Raw genomic sequence first — 26,752 nt, forward strand, 5'->3', positions numbered from 1 at the left:
TGGTCCAGTCTCAACACACCAGCCACTGACATCCTTGGGAAACGCAGGTCAGGTAATGACACTCCTCTTCTCAAAATCCTGAGAAGCCCCTTGGGACGACACTAGCCTGCAAACTGGAGCTGTGGGCAGATCTCCAGCCGCCCACGTGATCCGGTCCTCTCTCCCCCTCCTCCCCTCATCTCCCCCTCCTCCTGGTAACGCTACTCCAGCACCCTGTAAAAACACAAACATGCCAAGGGAGCTCTGGCCTCAGGGCCTTCGCCCTGACTCTGCCCAGTCAGGATATTCCTTATTTCCCAAATGGCAAATTTCTCCATCTGTTTAAACATATCTCCTTGATGACGCCTGAAACTCAAGACTTTAAAACTACTCAACACTCTACACTCCTCTACCCAGCACTCCTAATCTCTCTCATTCTGCCCTTTTTACAGTGTTTCCACCGTATCACATTCTATATACTGTGGGTGTGTGTGCGCAGTAGCTCAGTTGTGTCTGACTCTTTGTGACTCCATGGACCAACCCAGGCATTGAACCCAGGTCTCCTGCATTGGAGGTGAATTCTTTACCATCTGAGCCACCAGGGAAGCCCACATACTGTACAGCTTACATATTATCTCTATTGTTTACACGTCTCCCTCAAACTGTAAGCTTCATTAACAGCAGGGACCTTTGTTTTTCGTTGATATCCACATAGCCACTCAGAACAATGCCTCAAACACACTAATCATTAAACAAACAACTGCAAGATACTCAACAAAATAATAAATGAGGGTGTCAAAATTCTCTAAAGGACAGCATTGTCCCTGTGTTATGCTCTCCTTAATCTACACTAAAGCAAGTCTAAGGTGTCATGAAACAAAAGCAACAGTGTACTGAGACCAGCACTGACTGGGGCGATTAAGACCATCAGCAAGCTGAGATACTGAAGGGCCAGCACAACCAAACATGCAGAAATGCACCGAGGTCAACTAGAATTTTATGGATAGGAACTATTTTCAAAAGTCATGACGCTATTGTCAGTCTGCTGCTGCTGCTGCTGCTAAGTCGCGTCAGTCGTGTCCGACTCTGTGCGACCCCACAGACGGCAGCCCACCAGGCTCCGCCGTCCCTGGGATCCTCCAGGCAAGAACACTGGAGTGGGTTGCCATTTCCTTCTCCAATGCATGAAAGTGAAAAGTGAGAGTGAAGTCGCTCAGTAAGTGTCCGACTCTTAGTGACCCCATGGACTACAGCCTACCAGGCTCCTCCATCCATGGGATTTTCCAGGCAAGAGTAAAAATGTGTAATTTAGTGATTTTAGAAAGTTCTCAAAACTGCTTAAAATGCGCTATGCTAGATAAGGAAGATAGAGGAGAAAATGATAGCTGCTTCTTTGGACTTCAAAAAAGATTTCTGCCTATTTTACCTATGACTTCTTTGTTTATCACAAATACACAGAATTGAAGAAAGACCATCAATTTGGTGGCTACTGCTTATTTAAAGCTTACAAACACAGAAAGTTCAAATAAAGGAGAATGAGCTATATGTGGAAAAAAAAATAATGAACATATTAAATAACAAGGATTTAACCCTTCTCAAAATTTTATTGTAAAAATTTTCAAACACATACATTACAGTGAATAGTATATAGTGAATCCAAAAGGATCATCACCCTATTTCATCAAAGATTAATACATTGCTAATCTTCATTTTCACTCCCATCCAGACTATTTTGAAGCAAATCTCAGATATCACATAACTTCAAATATAAATATTTTAACATCTCTAAAAAAGCAACTTTAAGAAAAAATACATAACCACAACATAACAAACTGACACCTTAAAAAATTTAACAATAAATCCTTGGAATCAAAAGTTTATTCAATCGATGCACATTTCCCTGATTTTTTCCTAAAAGTTGTACTATTATTGTTATTTTGCCTTTTAAACTATTTTATTTGAGGGGAAACCCAACTAATCCATCCATATTTTCTGATTGGTTGATAGGTCTTCTTCAGTTCAGTTCAGTTCAGTTCACTTCAGTCGCTCAGTCGTGTCCAACTCTTTGCGACCCCATGAACTGCAGCACGCCAGGCCTCCCTGTCCATCACCAACTCCTGAAGTTCACTCAAACTCACATTCATCGAGTCGGTGATGCCATCCAGCCATCTCATCTTCTGTCATCCCCTTTTCCTCATTCCTTCCAAAGAAATCCCAGGGCTGATCTCCTTTAGAATGGACTGGTTGGATCTCTTTGCAGTCCAAGGGACTTCTTAAGTTTTTTTTAATCTATAGGTTTTTGAATATTCTTTTCCCATTTCATACAAAAGTACTAAAATCTGAATGAATTTATGAAATACAATAAGTTTAATTGCATTTTCAAATAAACAATGTACCAAAAACTAAATTCGCATCTCAAAAAATCTGAGGGTCTAAGGGCTGGAGGAAGCAAAAGCTGGAATCAAGATTGCCGGGAGAAGTATCAATAACCTCAGATATGCAGATGACACCACCCTTACGGCAGAAAGTGAAACACTAAAGAGCCTCTTGATGAAAGTGAAAGTAGAGAGTGAAAAAGTTGGCTTAAAGCTCAACATTCAGAAAACGAAGGTCATGGCATCCAGTCCCATCACTTCATGGCAAATAGATGGGGAAACAGTGGAAACAATGGCTGACTTTATTTTTCTGGGCTCCAAAATCACTGCAGATGATGATTGCAGCCATGAAATTAAAAGACATTTACTCCTTGGAAGGAAAGTTATGACCAACCTAGACAGCATATTCAAAAGCAGAGACATTACTTTGCCAACAAAGGTCTGTCTAGTCAAGGCTATGGTTTTTCCAGTGGTCATGTATAGATGTGAGAGTTGCACTGTGAAGAAAGCTGAGCACCGAAGAATTGATGCTTTTGAACTGTGGTGTTGGGGAAGACTCTTGAGAGTCCCTTGGACTGCAAGGAGATCCAACCAGTCCATCCTAAAGGAGATCAGTCCTGGGTGTTCATTGGAAGGACTGATGTGGCCAATAGTTTGGCCACCTGATGCAAAGAGCTGACTCATTTGAAAAGACCCTGATGCTGGGAGGGATTGGAGGCAGGTAGAGAAGGGGACGACAGAGGATGAGATGGCTGGATGGCACCGACTCAATACACATGAGTTTGGGTGAACTCCAGGAGTTAGTGATGGACAGGGAGGCCTGGCGTGCTGCGATTCATGGGGTCGCAAAGAGTTGGACACGACTGAGCGACTGAACTGAACTGAACTCAATGAGCACTTTAGGTTAACTCATATTAATCATGAAGCAACAATGTTTTCCAAGCTTTCCCTTTTTCACCAAAAGAAACAAAATTTCCGAAAATTATAACTTGGACTTCCCCAGTGGTACAATGGACAAGAATCTGCCCGCCAATGCAGGAGACACAGGTTCAACCCTTGATCCAGGAAGATTCCACATGCCAAGGAGCAACTCATCTGCGCACCACGCCTCCTGAGCCCACACGCCACAGCTGCTGAAGGCCGGATGCCCAGAGCCCGTGCTCCGCAGTGAGAGGCTACCGCAACAAGGAGCCCACGCACGGCAACTGGAGAGCGGAGCCCGCCTGCCACAACTAGAGAAAACCCACACGCAGCGACAAAGACGCAGCACAGCCAAAATAAATAAATGAATGAAATGAACTATACAGTGAGAAAAGAAAATGCCAAGTCAAACAAAACTATTAGAGTTTATACTTACAAAAAAATTATAACTTTTTCTATAATAGGTTAGGAGTTAGTAATTTTTTCAGCTAGAGGGCCAGACAGCAAATAATCTAGGCTTTGTACCCAGCTGTCTTGGATGCAACAGCTCCTTTGCAGAGCACAAGCAGCCACAGACAATATGTACACAAACAGGCGCGGCTGTGTTCCCAAAAAACGCTACTGACAAAAACAGGCAGCAGACCAGATTTGTCCCATAGGCCGTAGTTGTCCAGGTTTGTCCCATAGGCCGTAGTTTGACAACCTTTGTTCTAGATGGTAAGGCCTATCAAAGTTACACCATATCATCACAGAGGAGAAAAGAGTGAAAATATACTTTTATAAATAAAATCAACTTGGGGAAACATGGCACAGTTTATGATAATAGTTCAACCAAATTTATGAAGATATCAAATATTCAGCTAGTCTGACCAAGTACCAATACTTAAATAATGCATCATGTCATGCTGACTATAACCAGAAAATTAAAATATAAAAGATTATCAGGTAATAGAAATACCATTCCTCCTAAAATTCTGCTGAGGGATTTTTTTGTTAAGCAAGCAAATAAGAGTTTACAAAATTCTAACAACTTTAGATGCAGCTGAAACAGATACACTCCCTGTCTTCCTCAGTGAGGTATACAGACAGATGAACTTTTTATTTGAAGACTTCTTAGGAAACACCCAATGCTTTCCTGCCCCCATAGTTACCTGCCTCTTCAGTAAATGACAACAGAAGACCATGGTTTCTAAGTCTTCCATCTGCTTTTGATAGTTTTTATATCCCTATATCTAGCACACAGGAATTAAACAATAAATATTTGCTGAATGAAGGAATGGTAAGTGAATGAATAACTAAATGGATGTAAACAGCTACTTCTTACTATTTTATAAAAGACTTTTACTGCCTTGTTATGAGTTCTAGTCTGCTGCTTCTAATGTGATAAGGAAGGACTCCATAAAATTTTAATAGTATAACAAGTCAAGTAAGGTACTCAGTTTCTTTGTCTACAAAATGAATGTTATTCTTATAAATCATTTTATGATATTATGAGATAATGCATACGAATCACATAAAACAGTGCCTTTCACAGTGTACGAATGCATAAGTGTCAACTATCATCATTACAGAAATTAGACAGCTAGACTTATTAGGGTTGTGTGTAAACAAACTTACAGTAAAAACATGATGAATTTGATTTCATTTATTTGGGACACTCAGGAGGCTTCCCTGGTGGCTCAGGCGGTCAAGAATCTTCCTGTGATGCAGGAGGCCCAGGTTAGTCCCTGGGTCGGGAAGATGCCGGGGAGGGGGAGACGGCAACCCACTCTAGGATTCCTGCCTGGAGAATCCCAGGGATGGGGAAGCCTGGTGGGCTAAAGTCCATGGGGCTGCAAAGAATCAGACACCACTGAGCAGCTAACACACACAAAGAATCCTCAGGGAATCTGGGTTTTTTCCAACTACTGCAGGTACCCAGTACAGGTATTTGAGAGATTTCTGCTTTTGGACAAGATGGAGTAACAAGGAATACATTTACACTCTTGCTTGAACCAATGGGGGAAAAAATCAGACAAATAAAGAAGACAACAGTTTTCACACATTAGCCAGCAGGCAGCATAGGACAGTGATCCTTGAGAGAAACGAAACAAACAGGGTAAACCTTATGATGGCCCTGCTTACTGCCTGGAGAGTTTCCTGCCATGCCACAGGAACAGGAACTCAGAACAGGAACCCTGCAGTCTCTGAGTTGAAGACAGAGACCTGGGCATCCAGAGACACCCAGGTGGCCAGAGTTCACAGGGCAGAAACCCAGGGAAGAGAGTCGCACAGAGAAAAGACTCCGGAAGTCTGCAGAGTCCCTCCAGTCTTCAGCTGAGAACAGATCAGTGTATGTATAAAAGGAAATTATCAAAGTCTGGGAAAGAGTAACATGAAAGTTTTACAGGAAACAATCCCCAAGTTCACAAAGGGCCAGAACAGCTCCTGTTCCCACTAGTCACACTAAAAAAATAAAACCTTATTCTGGTTGCATCTGTTATAGTACTCAGAAGGGTTTTGCCTAGCAGCAAAGCAAAGTTAGCTCAAGGCTAAATGCTTCTCTAGTTCGTGTAACAAAGTATGAAGCAAGGCCTGAAAGGATGACACTGTCTCTAAATAAGTTAACTACATCCTAGAATTGAAGTACAAAAATATCCAACACCAAATAAGGCGAAACTCACAATGCGTGGAATCTAATTAAAAAAATCACCAAACGTGAAGAAGCAGGAAAACGTAACCTATAGTGAGAAAAGTCATTCCATTGAAAACCCAGAAATGACAAAGATGATAGAATTAGTAAACAAAGACATTAAAAGTTACTATAATTGTATTCATATGCTCAAGAAGTTACAGAAAATATTAAATATGTTAAGTAGATACACAGAAGACATTTTTTTAAAGATACAAATCGAACTTCTGGAGATTAAAAACTACAATTAGTTAACTTGAAAACAGCAGTAGAAATTATTCAAAATGAAACAAAGAGAAAAATGGATGGGAAAAATAAAAAAATTATCAGTACCACTGCTGCTGCTACTGCTGCTAAGTCGCTTCAGTCACGTCTGACTCTGTGTGACCCCATAGACGGCAGCCCACCAGGCTCCCCGGTCCCTGGGATTCTCCAGGCAAGAACACTGGAGTGGGTTGCCATTTCCTTCTCCAGTGCATGAAAGTGAAATGTGAAAGTGAAGTCGCTCAGTCGTGTCCAACTCCTAGCGACCCCACGGACTGCAGCCTTCCAGGCTCCTTCGTCCATGGGATTTTCCAGGCAGGAGTCCTGGAGTGGGGTGCCATCAGTACCACTATGAGAGGTCAAATACACATGTAACTGGAATCCTAGAAGACAGAAGAGGAGTGATCAAGAAAGACACATCTGAAGAAATAGCCAAAAATTTTTCCAAATTTATGAAATATATTGCTATATATCCAGGAAGCAAAATGAACACAAACCAAAGACATTACAAGAAAACTACAGACCAAAGTCTCTCATAAACACAGATGCAAAAAGTATTTACAAAAGTTACTAAATTGGATCCAGCAACATATAAAAGGATAATACATTGTAACCAAGTGGAATTTATTCCAGGAATGCAACTTTTACTTTAAGAGTCAAAAATCACCCAATCACTATATCAACTGACTAAATAAGAAAGATCATCACAAATAAATGCAGAGAAGTATTTGAAAAAGTACAATGTCCATTCCTATTAAAAATTCTCAGCACATTAGGAAAAGAAGGGAATTTTCACAACATGATAGAGAGCATCTAAGATAAACCTATAGCAGCCATAATGTGTGTGTGTTAGTCGTTCAGTCATGTCTGACTCTTTGCAACCCCATGGACTGTAGCCTGCCAGGCTCCTCTGTCTATGGAATTTTCCAGGCAAGAATACTGGAATTGGTTGCCCCTTACTCCAGAGGATCTTGCTGACCCAGGGATCAAACCCGTGTCTCGCATAGTGCAGGCAGATGCTTTACCATCTGAGCCCTGAGCGAAGCCCGTCATATCTAAGGGTAAAGAACAAACGCATCCTCCCTAACATGACAAATAAAGCAAGGGTGTTCACTCTCACATTTCTATTTCACATTGCATAGGAGATGCTAGCCAGTGCAATAACAAAAAAGAAATTAATTAAAGGAATGCACATTAAAAAGGAGGAAACAAAACTTTTTATTCCCAGAAGACAGAAATATCTATGTAGAAAACTTTATGGGATCTATAAAAACAAAATGAGAACAAATGAAGTTAGCAAATTTCTAAGCCAGAATATCAATATGAGGAATCAATTATATGTCTATATTGGTATGGAACAACTGGTATTTAACTTTTTAAAATACGTAATTTATCACAGCATCAAAAAGAAACACTTAAGTATAAATTTTTTAAAAGCTGTGCAAAATCTGTACACTGAACACTGTTCGGAGAAGTTAAAGAAGACCTTAAAAAAAATGAATTAAGTTAAAAACCTAATCAAAATTCTAGCAGGTTATTCAAAGAAACTGACAGGATAATTATAAAATTCACATGAAAGTGCAAAATGCATAAAATGGTCAAAGCAATTTTGAAAACAAAAAATAAAGCTGAAGAACAATGTGAGAAAATTAGATCACTAATTCCAAACAACTATAGGATCACCTTATGACATTATTTTAATACAGAGATGGCCATTGCTTTTTCACATATATTTCATCTTTGTAAAACATAAAAATATTATACATATCCCCTTTGACAACTGCCTCACCTTGTTCCTTCCTTCCTCCTTCCTAGAGGTAATTACGGTGTGTCTCACGACCTTTCCAGAACTTTTTTGCACATCTATGTCCGTGTCTATGTAGACTTAGAAAATCAGAATTCTAGCATACCTTGGAGATACTGCAGGTTCAGCTACAGACCACCACAATTAAGTGAACATCACAATAAAGCAAGTCACAAATTTTCTGATTTCCCAGTTCATATGTTTATACTACACTGTATTCTATTAAGACCGTGATAGCACTATGCCTAAAATAATACTGGACACACCTTAATCTAAAAACAGGATATTGCTAAAAAATGCTAAGCATCATCTGAGCCTTCAGCAAGTCATAATAGTAAACAACACTAAACATCACTGATCACAGAGCACCATAACAACTATAATAATGAAAATGTTTGAAATACTGTGAGAATTACCAAAATGTAACACAGAGACATCAAGTGACCAAATGCACTTGGGAAAAAGGCTCAAGGCACAACTACCACAAACCTTCAATTTGTAAAGAAAAATACAGGATCTGCAAAGCACAATAAAATGAGGTATGCTTGTGTTGTATGTGTTTAATACCATAAAGGAATAGATGAGAATAAGAAAAGCTTAAATTCTGGACAGCTGTTACCTAGGGCAGGGCCAGAGATGGGGTCAGGGTATGAGTATGGGTCAGCAGAAGGATAAGGATGCCTTTAGCAAGGATTGCATCTACACAGCTTCGAGTCTCTTGGTAATGTTTTGTTTTCTTAACCTGGCTGGTAGGAAACAGGGATACCTTGAATATATTTGGGTAAAAAGATTTCAAGATTTTTCAAAACTATATTATTTTCTATTACTTGACATTCAAATACAGTGATTCCTATAGTACCACTGTCACAACTTTCAATACAGGATATTAATGTAACCTTAACAGCCACGCATACTGAACATGTATGGTACTGAAGACAGTTGAGTATAAGACAATCTTGAGGCATAATTGTTAATATCATTATCCATGTTATTGTGAAGAACAGTATGGAGTTCCCTAAAAAACTAAAAACAGAGCTATCATATGACCAGGTAATCCCACTCCTAGGCACATATCCAGAGAAAAAGATGAGCCAAAAGGATACAGGCACCCCAGTGTTCACTGCAGCACTGTTTACAACAGCCAGGACGTGGAGCAACCTACATGTCCATGCATATTTCACTTCAAAAGGGGAACTATAAAACATTACATACATTTTATATGTACTGATGTTGAAAAAAATCTCTAAGACGTCCTATTTAAAGAAAAAAAGAAAGTTTCAAACTAATATGTACATTGATTTTTTTAAAATATGCATAACTCTGTTTACAATGGCTAAGGCATGGAAACAACCTAAATGTCCACTGACAGAAGAATGGGTAAAGAAGATGTGTGGTGTGTGTGTGTAATGGAATATTACTCAGCCATTAAAAACAATGAAACAATGCCATCTGCAGCAACATGGATGGACCTAGAGAGTGTCATTCTGAGTGAAGTCAGACAGAGAAGGAGAAATATTGTGTGACGTCCTTTATATGTGGAATCTAAAAGGAAATGATACAAATGAACTTACTTACAAAGCAAGAAGAGACTCACAGACTTAGAAACTGAACCTATGGTTGCCAGGGAGAAGGAATAGTTAGAGAGTTTGGGATGGTCATGTGCACACTGAGACATTTAAAATGGATAACCAACAAGGACCCACTGCATAGTACATGGAACTCGGCTCAATTTTATCAGGCAGCCTGGGTGGGAGGGGACTTTGGGGAAGAACTGATACATGTATATGTACGGCTGAGTCCCTTTGCTGTTCACCTGAAACTACCACAACAATTGGCTATACTCCAATACAAAATAAAAAGTTCAAAGTAAAAAAAATTTAAAAGTGGATTAAATGTATCATTAGGCATGTTAACAGGATGTGATTACATTTTGCAAACACAGAAATTTACAAAACTATATATTGGTGAAATACAACGGTAAGGATTTGCTTTAAAATACTATAGGAAAGAGACAGGTACATGAGACAGATGAAGGGCAAAAATATTAATTATTGGAGCTAGATGATAGGTTTGTGCAGGCTCTTTACAACATTCAAGTTCAAAGTTTTTTTAAGGAAAAACATACTTTAATGCTGCAGAAAAGATGTAATCTTACTAATGTTAGTGTCAAAATGTGTTTCTGCAGAAGAGTAAAATTAAGTACTTTTATTCTGAGAACTTCTCAATAAAATGAGTTTAGACTCTGGACTCAAACATGTAAGATATTTTTAAAGTCCTATAATAAAAACACCCCAGTTAAGCACCTATGAACAGCAAAAGCATCTCTACAATCAACTACAAAACCTAAATTAACTCTGATCTCTTCTGCACATTAATCCATAATATTCTGTTCCATCCGGAGCTCTCCCTCAAAACAAAATGTTTCGAGATCATAGAACAAAGAATGTCATCCTCTCAAAGGCAAGCTACTGCTGATGTGTAACCAACAGCATCAGCCTTCAGTGGATGAAAATAGCCTTACACACTGCATGCACCAAAGACCAGAGTCCTGGAGACAGAGGAAGAAGAGCAGAGCAGTTACCAGGGAGGGATTCGGCCGGCTGAGAGCTTGCCCTTCTGCCCTTCACACAAGAGTCTGTTTGCAACTGAGACTGGGTTCTTGATTCCTATAAAATAAAATCAGCAGAAAGTGAAATCAGAAAGTCTTCAAGTTTTCCACTCAGTTTTGTGGCTGTTTCAATAAGACAACTTTTAAGTATCAATATCTTGGAAAACTTTCTATAAATATACTAATGAAAACCATTATTTATCATGAACAATAAGGAGCAAATCAAATATATGAATACCTACAGGTGTAAGAACAGAACAAATATAAAAACACACATTCTCATTTTATCATGTGCTATAGCAGAAAAGACTGAAATAACACAAATTTAAATTAGGTTCCTTTTTAATAGATTTTAGGATAGAATTAAAAATTTAACTGGAAATTTGCCATCTATTATCAAAACCATGAACTTCCTCTAAGGAATACACCTGAGTACAAACAGCTTCATATTTCTCCTTAGGGAGAAAAATTAACAGACAAAAATTTTAAATCTCACCTGCAAGAAAGAATAAAGTCCTACAAATGGGGAGAGAGTGGGGAGAAGAGGCCAAAGGCATACAAGACTGAGACTGATATGGCTAGGATTGCTTCCAGGAGGGAAAACAAAATGAAAAGGGAGAAAAGGGTGCTTCTCCAGAGGAAAAATAGGATAGGAGGTATTAGCGTAAAAAAGAACTGCCAGGGTGACAATAACAATGGCAAGCATGACAATGATTATGACAGAAGACGGGGACAGCAACTTAGGATCCAGTATGAGCCAGGCCCAGTGCCAAACCTTAACCAGTATCAGATTATTTAATGGACACTTCACCTCTATCACATAAGTGCAGTTATAAACCCTATATGATTACTGAGCAAACATTTGCAAAGGTTAAGTTACCTGCCCAGGATCACATGCTGAGATTTTAACAGAGGCAGCTAATGACCACACACCCTTGACCACTGACTTATAGTCTCAGGACACTATTAATACAAAAATGAAAAAAAAAAAAAAAACCAGGATATAAAGAGACTGAAAAACCTCAGATTAAACAACAGACTGACTTAAAACTAGATATTTAGCTAAACACCAAAAACTACTGTCCCCCACTAAAAAAAGATAAACTATCAAAAGAAGAAAAACTCAGATCTCTGTACGAAGCTCTTAAAATAAATTTATTTCTGTGTATGAGGATTCAGTGGCATAAAGACTTCAATTAACTGATAAATTAACATAAATTCAAAGCTATAAATTCACCATCAAAGCTTCAAATGGACATCTATGATGTATGAAAAACTGACTCTGAAATTTACCAGGTAAACTTTGTAAAAAAAAAAAACACAAATGAACAGGCACTCATCTTACAAAATACCATTTCTTATTCAAAGCTACTGTAACTGAGTGTGGTTTGTGTACAAAATAGACAAATATATCAATGGAACAGAATAAAGCCAAAGTTGAGATACACACATGTGTGAATGAGGATATTTAATACGTAATATGGACAGTATTGCAAATGTAGGAAAGGATGGATTGTCTATGAGAGGTGAACAGAACAGAGCGATGGGGGTCAGACTGCTTTATAACTGTACCACCTATCAGTGGGTTGCTTTGCAGCTATAAATGCACCCTTGGTTGCCTGATGGGTAAAAGTGGGCATGGGCCATCTAACCACGCAGCCGAGGCCAGCTGGCACACAGGTCAGCTTTGTCAGGAGAGGGCACTGGAGACACAACGCAGAGGCCAGGCTCCTGGAGCACACAGGCATTCACACTATGTGACCCACGCAGCTCTCTCCAGCACCAAGTGCCTGCGGGGTGCAGCTTCCTCCAGCATTCGCCCACCACATGTTTTCCCTACTCCTGACTCAGGCCACAGCACCACAGTGGACAGCCCCAGAAAGAAACAGACCATAGTCACGGATCCCATACCTTCTCCCCAGTTCCACATATAACAAAGGATCCTGTGGGGCTGGCTGCCTAGGGAGCCAAAACACCAGTCCTCATCCCAGGAACAGAGGTTTACCTCCCACAGCTTCCTGAGCTCTGTGTGCCCACCTGCCAGTCTGAGCCCCACAAGACGGTTTCTGCTCCCACCGGAATACGGCTTGGGTAACCCAACAACTTCTCTGCCAGACAGCAGGCTGCAGCCACACCTTGTTCAGTGAGGTTTGAACTTCCTTCCACATTTTCCTTACATGGGCATTTCCCCTTTGCTCTTTACATTAAGCTTCTCCAGTTTAAACTCCTGTGTGTTTTCTGTCTCCTAGCTGGACCCAGTCTGATACAATAAACTTGGACAAATTACTAAATCTCTCCCGTGTCTCAGATTCCTCAATTATAAAATGGGGATAAAAGTATTGATCTCAGAAAGTTTTCCTGAGCACTAAATGATTTAACACACATGAACTACTGGAGAACAATCCATGGTAATAGTCACCCAATAAATGGTTGTTGTTATTATCCTTACTATTATTACTCAATAACTATACAGGGACAATTTGTTGATCATTTCAGATACTGATCAACAAACAATGCATTCAAGAAGCCAGTGAAAAATAAATTACACATATATTTGAAGAATATGTAAGTGACTGCACCTACAGTTATGACTGGGAGCTGACTGTGGCACAGATCATGAACTCCTTATTGCCAAATTCAGACTTAAACTGAAGAAAGTAGGTAAAACCATTAGACCATTCAGGTATGAACCAAATCAAATCCCTTACGATTATATAGTGGAAGTGACAAACAGATTCAAGGGATTAGATCTGACAGACAGAGTGCCTGAAGAACTATGGACGGAGGTTTGTGACATTATATAGGATACAGTGATCAAGACCATCCCCAAGAAAAAGAAAGGTAAAAAGGCAAAATGGTTGTCTGAGGAGGCCTTAGAAATAGCTATGAAAAGAAGAGAAGCAAAAGGCAAAGGAGAAAAAGAAAGATACACCCATTTGAATGCAGAGTTCCAAAGAATAGCAAGGAGAGATAAAAATGCCTTCCTCGGTGATCAGTGCAAGGAAATAGAGGAAAACAACAGAATGGGAAAGACTAGAGATCTCTTCAAGAAAATTAGAGATACCAAGGGAACATTTCATGCAAGGATGGGCTCGATAAAGGACAGAAATGGTATGGACCTAACAGAACCAGAAGATATTAAGAGATGACAAGAATACACAGAACTATACAAAAAAAGATCTTCACAACCCAGTTAATTACGATGGTGTGATCACTCACCTAGAGCCAGACATCCTAGAATGTGAAGTCAAGTGGGCCTTAGGAAGCATCACTATGAACAAAGCTAGTGGAGGGGATGGAATTCTAGTTGAGCTATTTCAAATCCAGAAAGATGATGCTGTGAAAGTGGGGCACTCAATATGCCAGCAAACTTGGAAAACTCAGCAGTGGCCAGAGGACTGAAAAAGGTCAGTTTTCATTCCAATCCCAAAGAAAGGCAATGCCAAAGAATGCTCAAACTACCGCACAACTCACACACTTGCAAAGTAATGATCAAAATTCTCAAAAGTCAGTACTTGACTTCAACAGTACTTGAACCATGAACTTCCAGATGCTCAAGCTGGATTTAGAAAGGCAGAGGAACCAGAGATCAAATTGCCAACATCTATTGGACCATCAAAAAAGCAAGAGAGTTCCAGAAAAACATCTATTTCTGCTTTATTGACTATGCCAAAGCCTTTGACTGTGTGGATCACAAGTAACTGTGGAAAATTCTGAAAGACATGGGAATACCAGACCACCTGACCTGCCTCTAGAGAAACCTGTATGCAAGTCAGGAAGCGATAGTTAGAACTGGACATGGAACAACAGACTGGTTCCAAATAGGAAAAGGAGTACGTCAAGGCTGTATACTGTCACCCTGCTTATTTAACTTACATGCAGAGTACATCATGAGAAACGCTGGGCTGGATGAAGCACAAGCTGGAATCAAGATTGCCGGGAGAAATATCAGTAACCTCAGATATGCAGATGACACCTCCCTTATGGCAGAAAGTGAAGAAGAACTAAAGAGCCTCTTGATGACAGTGAAAGAGGAGACTGAAAAAGTTGACTTAAAGCTCAACATTCAGAAAACGAAGATCATGGCATCCAGTCCCATCACTTCATGGCAAATAGGTGGGGAAACGGTGGCAGACTTTGTTTTTGGGGGGGGCTCCAAAATCACTGCAGATGGTGACTGCAGCCATGAAATTAAAAGATGCTTACTCCTTGGAAGAAAAGTTATGACCAACCTAGACAGCATATTCAAAAGCAGAGACATTACTTTCCAACAAAGGTCTGTCTAATCAAAGCTATGGTTTTTCCAGTAGTCACGTATGGATGTGAGAATTGAACTGTGAAGAAAGCTGAGCACCAAAGAATTGATGCTTTTGAACTGTGGTGTTGGAGAAGACTCTTGAGAGTCCCTTGGACTGCAAGGAGATCCAACCAGTCCATCCTAAAGGAAATCAGCCCTTTATATTCATTGGAAGGACTGATGCTGAAGCTGAAACTCCAATGCTTTGGCCACCTGATGTGAAAAACTGACTCCTTTGAAAAGACCCTGATGCTGGGAAAGACAGAAGGTGGGAGGAGAAGGACATGACAGAGGATGAGTTGGTTGGATGGCATTACCGACTCAATGGACATGAGTTTGAGTAAACTCCGGAAGTTGGTGATGGACAGGGAGGCCTGGCGTGCTGCAGTCCATGGGGTCACAACGAGTCAGACATAACTGAGCAACTGAAGTGAAGTGAAGTAAAGTGAATTTACTCAGTCGTGTCCAACTCTTTGCGACCCCATGGACTGTAGCCCACTAGGCTCCTCCTTCCACGGGATTCTCCAGGCAAGAGTACTGGAGTGAGTTGCCATTTCCTTCTCCAGGGGATCTTCCCGACCCAGGGATCGAACCCGGTTCTCCTGCATTCCAGGCAGACGCTTTAACCTCTGAGCCACCAGGGAATCCCAACTGAACTGAACTGAAAACCTTAAGAAATGGAAAAGCCATAAAAAGGAGAATAATAAGTTTGACAAATAAAAATTTAAGTTCCAATATGATAAAGCACATTATAAACAGGGTTAAATGGCAAGCCACATAAGAAGGGTGAACAAAGAAATGCTAATGGCCTTGAAAAATATGAAATTTCATTAAATGCTAATAATATCTCATAATAAAAGAAATTAAAACTAATTGAAATGTTCTTCATGCTGTCACAAAAATCAGAAAAGATATAGAAGATTACAACAAATGTGTAAGTAAATTGACCTAATTGATATATATACAGAAAACACACCCAACAACTACATAATACTCTTTGGAAGTTCACATGGAACATTCATTAAACTACACCATAAGCAGAGCCACAAAGTAAGTCTCAAGAAGTTTCAAGGGGTTGGAATCTTTCAGACTATGTTCTCTGATAACAGTGACATTAAACTGGAAGCCAATAAAATGTTTAGGCAAATAAATCTGACAACTCATTTAAAAAAGACAAATTCCTTGGAAAATACACATAAGAAAAATATAGATAGTCATATAACTGGTAAGAAAATTGAAACCCATGTATTTAAAACTTTCCACAAAGCAAATTCCAGTAATTCAAAATAACCAATGAATGCTTCCAAATAATTTTTAGAAATCATTCCAATTGTATGCATACCCTTTCAAAGAACAGAGGAGAAAAAAAAAAAAAACCCAACTCATTTTATAAAGCCAGCCAAACATGATTCCAAAATCTAAAGAGAATATTTTAAGTTAAGTAAAATTAAAGCTGATCCTTACATGAACATAGATGTTAAAATCTTAAACATTGGAAATCAAATTCAGTGGATGTAAAAAACAAGATTCAATCAAGAAGACTTTATGCCAGGAATGAAAAGTTGGTTTAGCATTCAAAAAAAAAAATTCGTAAATTTTATCATATCTACAAAATAAAGAATAAGAGTCAAAGATGCAGAAAAGCACTTAATATCAGTAAACTAAAACTAGAAAGAAACGTCCTCAGTCTGATAAAGAGCATTTATGAAAATCGTATAGCTGGCAGCACACAGTATGGTGAAATATGAGTCCCCCTCTGCAGTCAGGAACAAAATCAGGATGTACACTATCATCACTTGTATTCAATACTGCACTGAGTCTGAGCCAGAAAAATAATGCAAGGTAAAAAACAAAAATGTTATATATCGGAACGGAAAAAGCAAAACTGTCATGATTCAAAGATGGTGTGACTGTGTAAGTGGAAATTATAAAAGAAATTTATTTTTCTAACTGCTTGAATTAACAAAGTTATCAAGACCACTGAATACAAGTCCAATACACAAACCTCAACTGTCTCTCTAAATACAAAAATAATTGGATACTAATATTTTTAAAATATACTTAGTCATAAAAAAAATCTGGAATAAATCTAATAGCCGATATATAAGATATCTATATTAAAAACCATAAGATATTGCTGAGGAAAGTAAACATTACTTATATAGATGTACACATCCCATGTTCACAACAGAAAGACACAATATTATGAAGATGTCAGTTGTCCACATATGGTTCTATATATATATTCAACGCAATACCAATCACAATCTCAGCAGGGTTTTACTATGAACACTGACAAGTTGATCCTAACAATTTTGTGAAAATGTCTTAAATTGAAAAATAGCCAATACAACTGTAAAGGGGGGAAAAGGAGGCTGGAAATCTTATAAAACCAGACTATCAAGACACAATGTCAAGCGATAGTAATCAAGACAGTATGGCACTGGCAATAGCATAATAGACAGAACAATGGAATAGAAGGTACAGAAACAAACTACTACACATACAGTTATCTGATCTGCTAACACTCTTCGGAGGAAAGGATTCTCCTTTCTATTGACAATGGCAATAAGCCATCTGGATATTCATAAGAGGGAAAAAAATTAATGTTGGTTCTGACTTCACCTACTCTAAAATGAATCTGAACTTCATAAGAAAGCTAACTATGAAGGGTTAAAAACAATAGAACTGCTATCTTCAACAGGAAGCTATCCTCAAATTTTTGGGTAGGCAAAGATTTCTTAAAATACAAAAAAAAAAAAATTAGCCATAACAAAAACAGCTGATAACTTAAACCTCATTTAGAAGACTGAAAAGCTGGACCAGAGACTGGGAGTAGATATTCCCAATACACGCATCTGACAAAGGATTTATATCAAATACATAAAAAGTAATCCAACAAATCTATTCTAAAAATCCAATAAAAAGTACACAAAAAACAAAAACACAGTACACAAGGATATCTCAATGGCCATGACACATGAAAATGTTCTCAATGTCATCAGTCTCCAGGGAAACTCATATTAAAACAGTAATACCACTACAAACATATCAATTGACTAAATTTTATAAAGAGTGACAATACCAAACATTGCCAAAGATGTCAAGTAACTGAAATGCTCATACATCGTGGGAGTATAAAGGTAACAACTACTTTTGAAAACTGGGCAGTTTCAGCTGTAGCCAAACACATATGTATCTAAACTTACCATTCTAAATCCTAGGTTTATACTCAAAGGAAGTAAGTGAACATGTCTACCAAAAAACTTGTACAAAAATATGCACTGGAGTTTTTTTATTATTATTATTCATAAGAGTCAAAAACTAGAAATTATTCAAATATACACTGAGGAGAACAAATAAGTTATTATATACTCATGCAACAAAATGCTGCTACCACAAAATTAAAAAGCTGTTGTGATACAAATCATACATCAATCTCACAGGCATAAAAGTAAGCAAAAGAAACCAGACACAGAGGGGTATGATTCCATTCATATGAATTTGAGCCAAGGGCAAATTAATCTATAGTGCCTAAAGTCAGAATTAGCGGAGAAGGAGAAGCAGGTGGGATGGGAATACCGGTGATATAAACTAAGAAGAGGCATAAAGAACCTGTCTGGGAGTTTGGAAAGGTTTTCTCTTTTGACATGGAAATCTTTTATGTCTGGATTTTGGGTGGTGGTTTACAAGGCTATATACATGTAGGAATTCATGAAGCTTTATATTTAAAATCTGTGCCCTTCATGTATATTTCACTTCAATAAGTGAACTACCATACATTATATACATTTTATATGTAGTGATGTTTAAAAAAATCTCTAAGACATCCTGTTTAAAGAAAACAAGAAAGTTTCATAATAACTGATATCATTATTTTTTATCTACCATTAAAGCTTCAAAATACATTTTTTTAAAATATGTGCAAAACTGTATTTCTATTACATAGAAATATAGATAAATGAATTTTATTTTACTGGTTAAACCCTCCAGGGAGAGTTTTGGAAGGAAAGATTTGGAAGATCAAAGGTAAATTTTATTTATATCATTTGAATTTCTTAACAATAAAAATATATTGCTAGTGTATTCAAATAATTGCAAAATTAATGGAATATGCCAATTCCAATTTTAAATGTCTGTAATCTCTTGTGGGACAAAGGAGAATCATCACACTCTAAGCAAAGACTTGGACATATGCTGTTTCACTGTTTTCTTTAAAACTATCTATAGGTAAGACTTTATGTTTTAAATTCAATAAAAGAAAAAAATGTTTGTTTTCAACATTATTACAAGCAAGAATGATGAAAACAACTAGTCTGCCTTTAGGAGGAATGAAATGGTAATATTCAGTTTTTTGTTAAGAGTAGAGATAATGTGCTTTAATGTTTACATACCACTCAGTGCCCCAACAGCTCCAAAATTCAAGGATTTTCCATCCATTATACTGGCATCACATTCAATTTCACCCAGGAGATTTAGATTAGACCCCATTCCTGCATTTGTAAAAGGAGAATCCTAAAAGATAAAAACAAAAATTAAAATACCATTAGTCTTTTTTTTATTTATCATTAGCCTTAAAGAAAAATTGCCAATGCTTAAAAAACTCTTCTAAACACGAGGAAGGTAAAGAACACTTCCCAACTCACTGTATGATATCAACACAACACTGACTCCAAAACAAGACAAACATAAGAAACAAAAACTACAGATCAACATACTCATGAATAGTGACACCAAAATCCTCAAGGAAACAAAATGCAGCAAAATATGAAAGTATTATATACCATGAACAAGTGGGATTTCAGCAAAACAAGTTTGGTTTAATAACTTAAACTCATTGTAATACATCATGTTAATACAGAACAAAACCAAAACAACAAAAAAAAACCATATTAATAGACCAATAAAAAGTATTCGACAAAATTCAATACGCTTTCATGAGAAAAACACTCAACAAACTGGAAATAGAAGGGAATATACTTAACATGATAAAGGGCATCTACAAAAGTAAGTCTAGAGCTAACATCATAATTAATGGTGAAAGACTCTTTCCCCTAGCATCAGGAACAACACAGCAATGCTTGTCTCACGACTTCTATTCAAAATTATAGCGTATATTATGGACAGGATAATTAGGCAAGAAAAAGAAACAAAAAGCATCCAGATCAGAAAGGAAGAAGTAAAATGACCTCTTTCTGAAGATGACATGAACTTGTACACAAAAAAATCATAAATCCCCATTAAAAAACTACTAGAACTAATAAAAAAGTTCAATGGGGTTTTAGGATATAAGCTCAATATGCAAAAACCAATTGTATTTCAGTACATCAGCAATGAAAAATCTGAAAATGAACTTAAGAAAACAATTCAACTGATAATCACATCAAAAAGAATAAAATACTTAGGAATAAATTTAACAAAGGAACTGTTAAGATTTGTACATGTACATAAAACATGTTTTTAAAAAATTAAAGGCCTGAATCAAAAGAAGGACCCATGTACACAGAACAGAAGACTTAGCATCTTTAAGATGACCCAGAGGGGTGGTACGGGGAGGGAGATGGGAGGGGAGTTCAGGATGGGGAACACGTGTACACCTGTGGCGGATTCATGTTGATGTATGGCAAAACCAATACAGTATTGTAAAGTAAAATAAAGTAAAAAAAAAAAAAAAAGATGGTAATACTCCCCAACTTGGGCTGATTCAATACAATCCCATATCAAATCCTCACTGCTATTTTTTTGCAGAATTTGATAAACCAATTTTACAATTCATATATAACTACAAGGAATTAAGAACAGTCAAGACATTCAGTTCAGTTCAGTTCAGTCGCTCAGTCGTGTCCAACTCTTTGCAACCTCATGAATCGCAGCACGCCAGGCCTCCCTCCATGTCCATCACCAACTCCCAGAGTTCACTCAGACTCACGTCCATCGAGTCAGTGATGCCATCCAGCCATCTCATCCTCTGTCATCCCCTTCTCCTCCTGCCCCCAATCCCTCCCAGCATCAGAGTCTTTTCCAATGAGTCAACTCTTCGCATGACGTTAGTGTTGTGTAAAGTTCTAGGAAGTTTTTTTCTCACGTGCCAGAAATGGGCTGGGTTGATGGCAGTTTTAAACTTTCAGCTTCCTTAGCGTCCTCTCACATGAGGACCCTCACTGAGACAGATACTAGGAGTTGGACTGGGGCAGGGGGGAGAGAGGGTGTCATCTCATTGTCTCTGGGGACCCCCATGCCTCTAGCCCGTTTCTCTTTTCTCAATATTGATTAAAGGTGAGCTTTCAAAGGCTGCCCAACCACAAGTTGCGCTTTAGCCCAAGCCATCGTGCCTTCTGATGTTTATGGATTCATGGAAGTAGAAGCTAAGAGGAGTGTGGACGGGCTAGTGGGTAGCAGAAAACATCAGGGAAAATGAATGTTTGCTTGGTTAGGGTCCCTGAAATGGCCCAGGCCTGGTGGGTACCAATTAAACTTTGCAAGGCCTAGAAGTCCTAGGCTATCTATCCAGTGTTTCATGCTGTATCACACAAGCCCCTTTGCCAGGGTGGGCCCAGATGCTTTTGAGCTGGACCACATGTGGACAGTCTGGTCCTTGCTGACTGGCAGGACAACTCCTAGGAAATGTCTTAGTGCACAGTCAGAAGTCACCAGATGATGTTGAGTTTCTGTCCCTGAAAAACTAAGAATGGGGTTTAAGGAAAAACCGGGGCTTCTTTTTAAAATTAAAATAAAACAGACAACAACAACAAAAGAATAGTCAAAACAATCTTTCAAATAAAACAACAAAATTGGAGGGCTCACACTTCAAGGTTTTATAACTTACTACAAATTACAGTAATCAAGACAGTGTGACAGGGACATACAGCTAAGGACAGATATATAGATCAATGCACTAGAAATGTCCAGAAATAAGCCTTATGCTTATGGTCAATCCATCAAGGCTCTCACGGAAGAATAGTGGAGTAGTTTGTCATGACAAAGGTCTGTATAGTCAAAGCTAGGGTTTTTCCAGTAATCATGTACAGATTTGAGACTGGACCATAAAGAATTCTGAGCAGCAAAGAACTGATGCTTTCAAACCATGGTGCTAGAGAAGATTCTTGAGAGTCCTCTGGACAGAAGGGAGATCAAACCTGGAAATCAACCCTGAATATTCACTGGAAGGACTGATGCTGAAGCTGAAGCTCCAATACTTTGGCCACCTAATGCAAAGAGGGCGACTCATTGGAAAAGATCCTGATGCTGGGAAAGATTGAAGGCAACAGGAGAAGGGGATGACAGACGATCAGATGGACGTGATTGATTCAACTGACATGAATTTGAGCAAACTCTCGGAGATAGTGAAGGACAGGGGAACTTGGTGTGCTACAGTCTATGGGGTAACAAAGAGTTGAACATGACTTAGTGACTAAACAACAAGTCTTTTCCAAAATGGTGATGGATCAACTGGACATCCAATGCAAGAGAATATCTGAGTCAGAAATCTCAGTCAATCCAGAAAATTAACTGTTCTAAGCTAACACAAATACTATCCAGGAAACCAGGGCAATTCTTTATGCATTTGGTGGTCTTTGTGTTAGACCACCAAACGTACAAAATCATCTACAAATGTCCCCAGTTTCTTGAATTTCTGCCAGACCCAAGGAAAACTGACCACAACACGAAGATCTCCATCGTATGTGTTAATACCTGTAACTTGAGCAAAGGGGTCAGGGATTTGAGACCAGGCCTTTTGTTCTAATGCAAATAGAAAACCTAATTGTCCATAGGATTTTACAAATATGATCACAGGGGAAAAAGCCACAAAGGGATTGTAAAATTAAATAGAAAATGAGTGATACAGACAACAAGTATTTTGAGAACTCAAAGGGAAGTGGGCCAGTATGAGATGAAGAAGTTAATAGCAGTCTTCCTGAAGAATGTATAGCACAAAAGCAAAGACTGGTCAGAAAATTCCACTTGGTGGCTATGCTGTAAGCAACAGGTAGGCAGCCATAAAGTGTCAGAGTCACAGAAGACACATTTAGGAAATATGGTTGGCTGGAGCCAAATAGATTGCTCCATGTCACTCATCAGAATCTGGATTTGACTGGGAAAATGATGAGAAGCTCTTCAAGCTTTCTATAGAAACAAAAGTCAAGTATATTGATCAAGGAAACATAAACTGATATTCACATATTATTTGAAAAGGAAGAGGAGGAAACTGAAATGAGAGAGACCAAATGGAAGGCCTTTTCACAACGTAGGTCTCAGATGATTCCAACAGGGAAAAGGAAGAAGAAAGAGAAGGAAAGGACCATAACTTCCAAACTTGGGAGACAAATAAAACCATTATTAAGAGAAAGCACTTTCTAAGATGAAGGGAAGAAAGTGGATAATTAGGTGTAACAAGTTTGAATAAGGCCTTCCAAGCAAATATTCTACCTAAACCATTTCACAACTTGATCTTGGGAAAGAGAGCCAACTTAGGACAGACTGTGGTTTAGAACAGATAAAGACTGAATTTTTACCCTAGATTATTTCCTTTTTCTCTTTTCTTTTTTTTTTTTTTTTTTTTTGAGCAGAGAAAGGGTTTACTGCAGGGTCAAGCAAGGAAAACAGGTGGCTTGTGCTCAAAAACCTGAACCCATATATTAAAAAATATAAAAACCTAAGTCAGAAACCTCTATGACATCGAAGACAGAAACTGTACAAGTAACACAAATCACCACTGTGTGTGTGTGTTAGTTGCTCAGTCATGTCCAACTCTTTGTGACCCCATGGTTGCATTCCTTCTCCAAAATTACCACCATATTTCAAGGTTTCTTTTTTACTCTACATAGCTTCCCTTGCCAATCACATATATCTTTCAAAATATGTGAGAAAGGAATTGAAATGTGAGAAAACTTTATATTTAAATTTATGGATGCTTCAGTAATTCCCAAAATACACATACAACAATATAACAGTATACATACAATCTCAACAATCTTTAAAATGAATAAGCGCTATAAACTTAGGGTTTTCCAGGTGACTCAGTGGTAAAGAATCTGCCTACCAATGCAGGAAGGTTGGGAAGATCCCCAGGAGCAGGAAACGGCAACCCACTCCAGTATTCTTGCCCAGAGAATTCCATGGACAGAGGAGCCTGGGGAGTCACAAAGAGTAGGACATAACAGAGCACAGATGCACATGAATGCTACAAAATTAATTTGAATATAATATTGAATACAGTATAAAAATATAAATACAAATACAATGCAGGAGACACAGGAGGAGAGGATTCAACCTCAGGGCTGGGAAAACCCCCTGGAGGAGGAAATGGGAACCCACTGCAGAATTCTTGCCTGGAAAATTTCATGGACAGAGGAGCCTAGTGGGCTACAGTCCATGGGATTATAAAGAGTTGGACACGACTGAGAGACTGAGCAAGGATACAAAGTTAGAAATCACTAAGTGAACAAAACCAAATTATTCTAAAAATGACTCTTGCCTGATGGCTTAAATTTGATATCTTAAAAATATGTAAGAAAAAAGGGTATAAGCAATTTTTTTTCAAAAATATTTCTCCTACTTCAAAATACATTTATAATGTCAAAAGTGTGTCTACTAAACCTCTACTTCTGACCTTGAAGCCATAACAGGGATCATATGTGTCCTCCTAACTAGAAAATCAGACAAAACATATGAAATAGACAGACTCCATTCAATAGCTGGCACAGGACTGTAATCCTGAGAAAAAGACACAAATCAGGTGCCTCCAATTAATCCCTAGAGATACTCTTTAGGCCACAGCAGAAAGAGGAACCCAAAAAAGAACCAAAATTCTTTCAAAGTTGTGGAGACAAAGTTAGAGGTTCATGGAGGCCAGGAAAGCTTGACTATGCAGTACCGGACGCAAAAAGGAGAGAGACACAGAGAGAATGCCAGAGGCCCATAGGGCCCTGACCCTACAGGCGTACCAGCCTACAGTGCCTGAGAGGGCTTCCAAGGGCACCGAAAGAACCTCAGAAAGGAGGAAGCCACATAGTTCCTGGCACTCACAGAGGGGAGAGTAAGTCAGCTCCCACCAGCCAGAGCGAGGACATCAGGGAAAGTCTCAGACAGTAACGTCAAGAGTTGGGCCAAATCAGCCCTAGAAAGAAGGCAACTCTAGCCTTGCACTAGCGAGGTTTTAGCAATGCCACAGAAGGATCAAAACAACTGAAACTAACAACAGTGTCCCAGAACAAAGTCCTACAATATTTGAAGAAATACTACAATATCCAACTTCCAAAGATGCAAAACTCAAGTGTTTAAAAAAAACAAAGATGACCAGCATGCAAATAAGCATAAAGCTATGGCTCATAACCAGAAGAAAGTACCAAACAATAAAAACAGATCTAGAGATGACAGTTGACAGAATTAGCAAACGACTCTGATGTTAACTAACAATGTTAAACTGTATGTTCAGGCAGATACAGGAAAACATGAAGAAGGAAAAAAAAGGAAGCCATAAAAAAAAAAAACTTCTAGAGATGAAAAATATAATAATCAAAGGTAAAAACTTTGATGCAAAGAAAGAGTTTCACATTAGGTAAAAAGGAAATCTGAATAAAGTATGGATTTTAGTTAAACATAACATGTCAATACAGGTTCATTAATTGTTAGAAATATATCATACTAATGTAGACGCTAATCAGGTATTGGGTATACTGAAATTCTCTGAACTATTTTCTCAGTTTTTCTGTAAATCTAAAACTGTTCTAAAACTAAAGATTTATTTTAAAAATAGCAAGCCACAGTCTGGGAGAAAAACTTTATAAAACATAAAGGTAAAGGACTTGTATCCAGTACATAAAAAAAACATACAACACAGTAAGACAATCCGAAGTTTTTAATGGGCAAACAGTTTCACGTACAGATTGCAAATAATACATGAAAAGATGCATAATAGCATTAATCATTAGGGAATGCAAACTAAAACCACAAAATACCACTAAAATGGTTAAATTTAAAAGGCCAACAATAGTGAGTTTTGGCAAGAATGTAGAGCAACTGTAACCCTCATACACTGCTAGTGAGAATAAAAATAGCAAAGAGTTTGGCAGTTTCTTTAAAGTTGAGCATACATTTACCATAGATCCAGCAATTCTACTCCTAACTATTTATCCAAGAAAAATGAAAGCATATGTCCACATAAAGACTTAAATGAAAATGTTCATATCAGCTTTAATCAGAACAGCCAAACACAGGACAACACAAATGCTCATCAGCTGGTAAAGGGATGAACAAATTGTGATATACCAATACAATGAAATTCTGTTCAGCAATAAAAGGAACAAATTCCTTTTATTATTATTATTATTTAGTATTATTATTATTCCTTTATACAGCCAACAATATGGAGGAATCTCAAAAGCATTAAACTAAATGAAAGAAGCCACTCACAAAAGGCTACCTAATGTATGATTCTATTTATACCAAATCCTAGAAAAGGCCAAACTGGGATTAAAAGGAGAGATAGTAATTGCCAGGGGTAATTGCCACTGACAGGAGGGGAATCCACTGTAGATAAACATTATGAGAAAACTTCATGGGCAATGAAGATGTTTTATGTCAAGACTGTATTGGTAGTTACATTGGTAGCTACTTTTGTCAAAACTCATCTAACTGTACACTTAAAAAATTGGTGATTTTGTTGTATGTAAATTACAATGAAACTACCTATCATTCAGTATAAACTGATCACCCCATATACTAACCTTCCCCTTATAATGTACATGGTCATTTGTTGTTGATTTTCTGAGCTGAATCACTTTATACAACTAGAAATCATTATATCCAATCAGTAACTAGAGATCTTTTTAAA

The 26,752-nt window shown here is 38.1% G+C and overlaps 1 protein-coding gene across 1 annotated transcript in view; it reads right to left on the reverse strand.

The window, feature by feature from the left end:
- The window catches only part of TASP1 (taspase 1), a 254,366-nt gene that overhangs the window by 202,626 nt on the left and 24,988 nt on the right, over nt 1–26,752 (reverse strand). Inside the window, exons 4-5 of the mRNA XM_052651058.1 lie at nt 19,314–19,434; nt 10,596–10,680 (exon numbers count right to left, since the gene is read on the reverse strand). Coding sequence (XP_052507018.1) covers nt 10,596–10,680; nt 19,314–19,434 — 206 coding nt within the window. The remainder of the gene's footprint in view (nt 1–10,595; nt 10,681–19,313; nt 19,435–26,752) is intronic.

The sequence above is a fragment of the Budorcas taxicolor genome, chromosome 13, assembly GCF_023091745.1.
Source record: "Budorcas taxicolor isolate Tak-1 chromosome 13, Takin1.1, whole genome shotgun sequence".
Classification (NCBI taxonomy): domain Eukaryota; kingdom Metazoa; phylum Chordata; class Mammalia; order Artiodactyla; family Bovidae; genus Budorcas; species Budorcas taxicolor.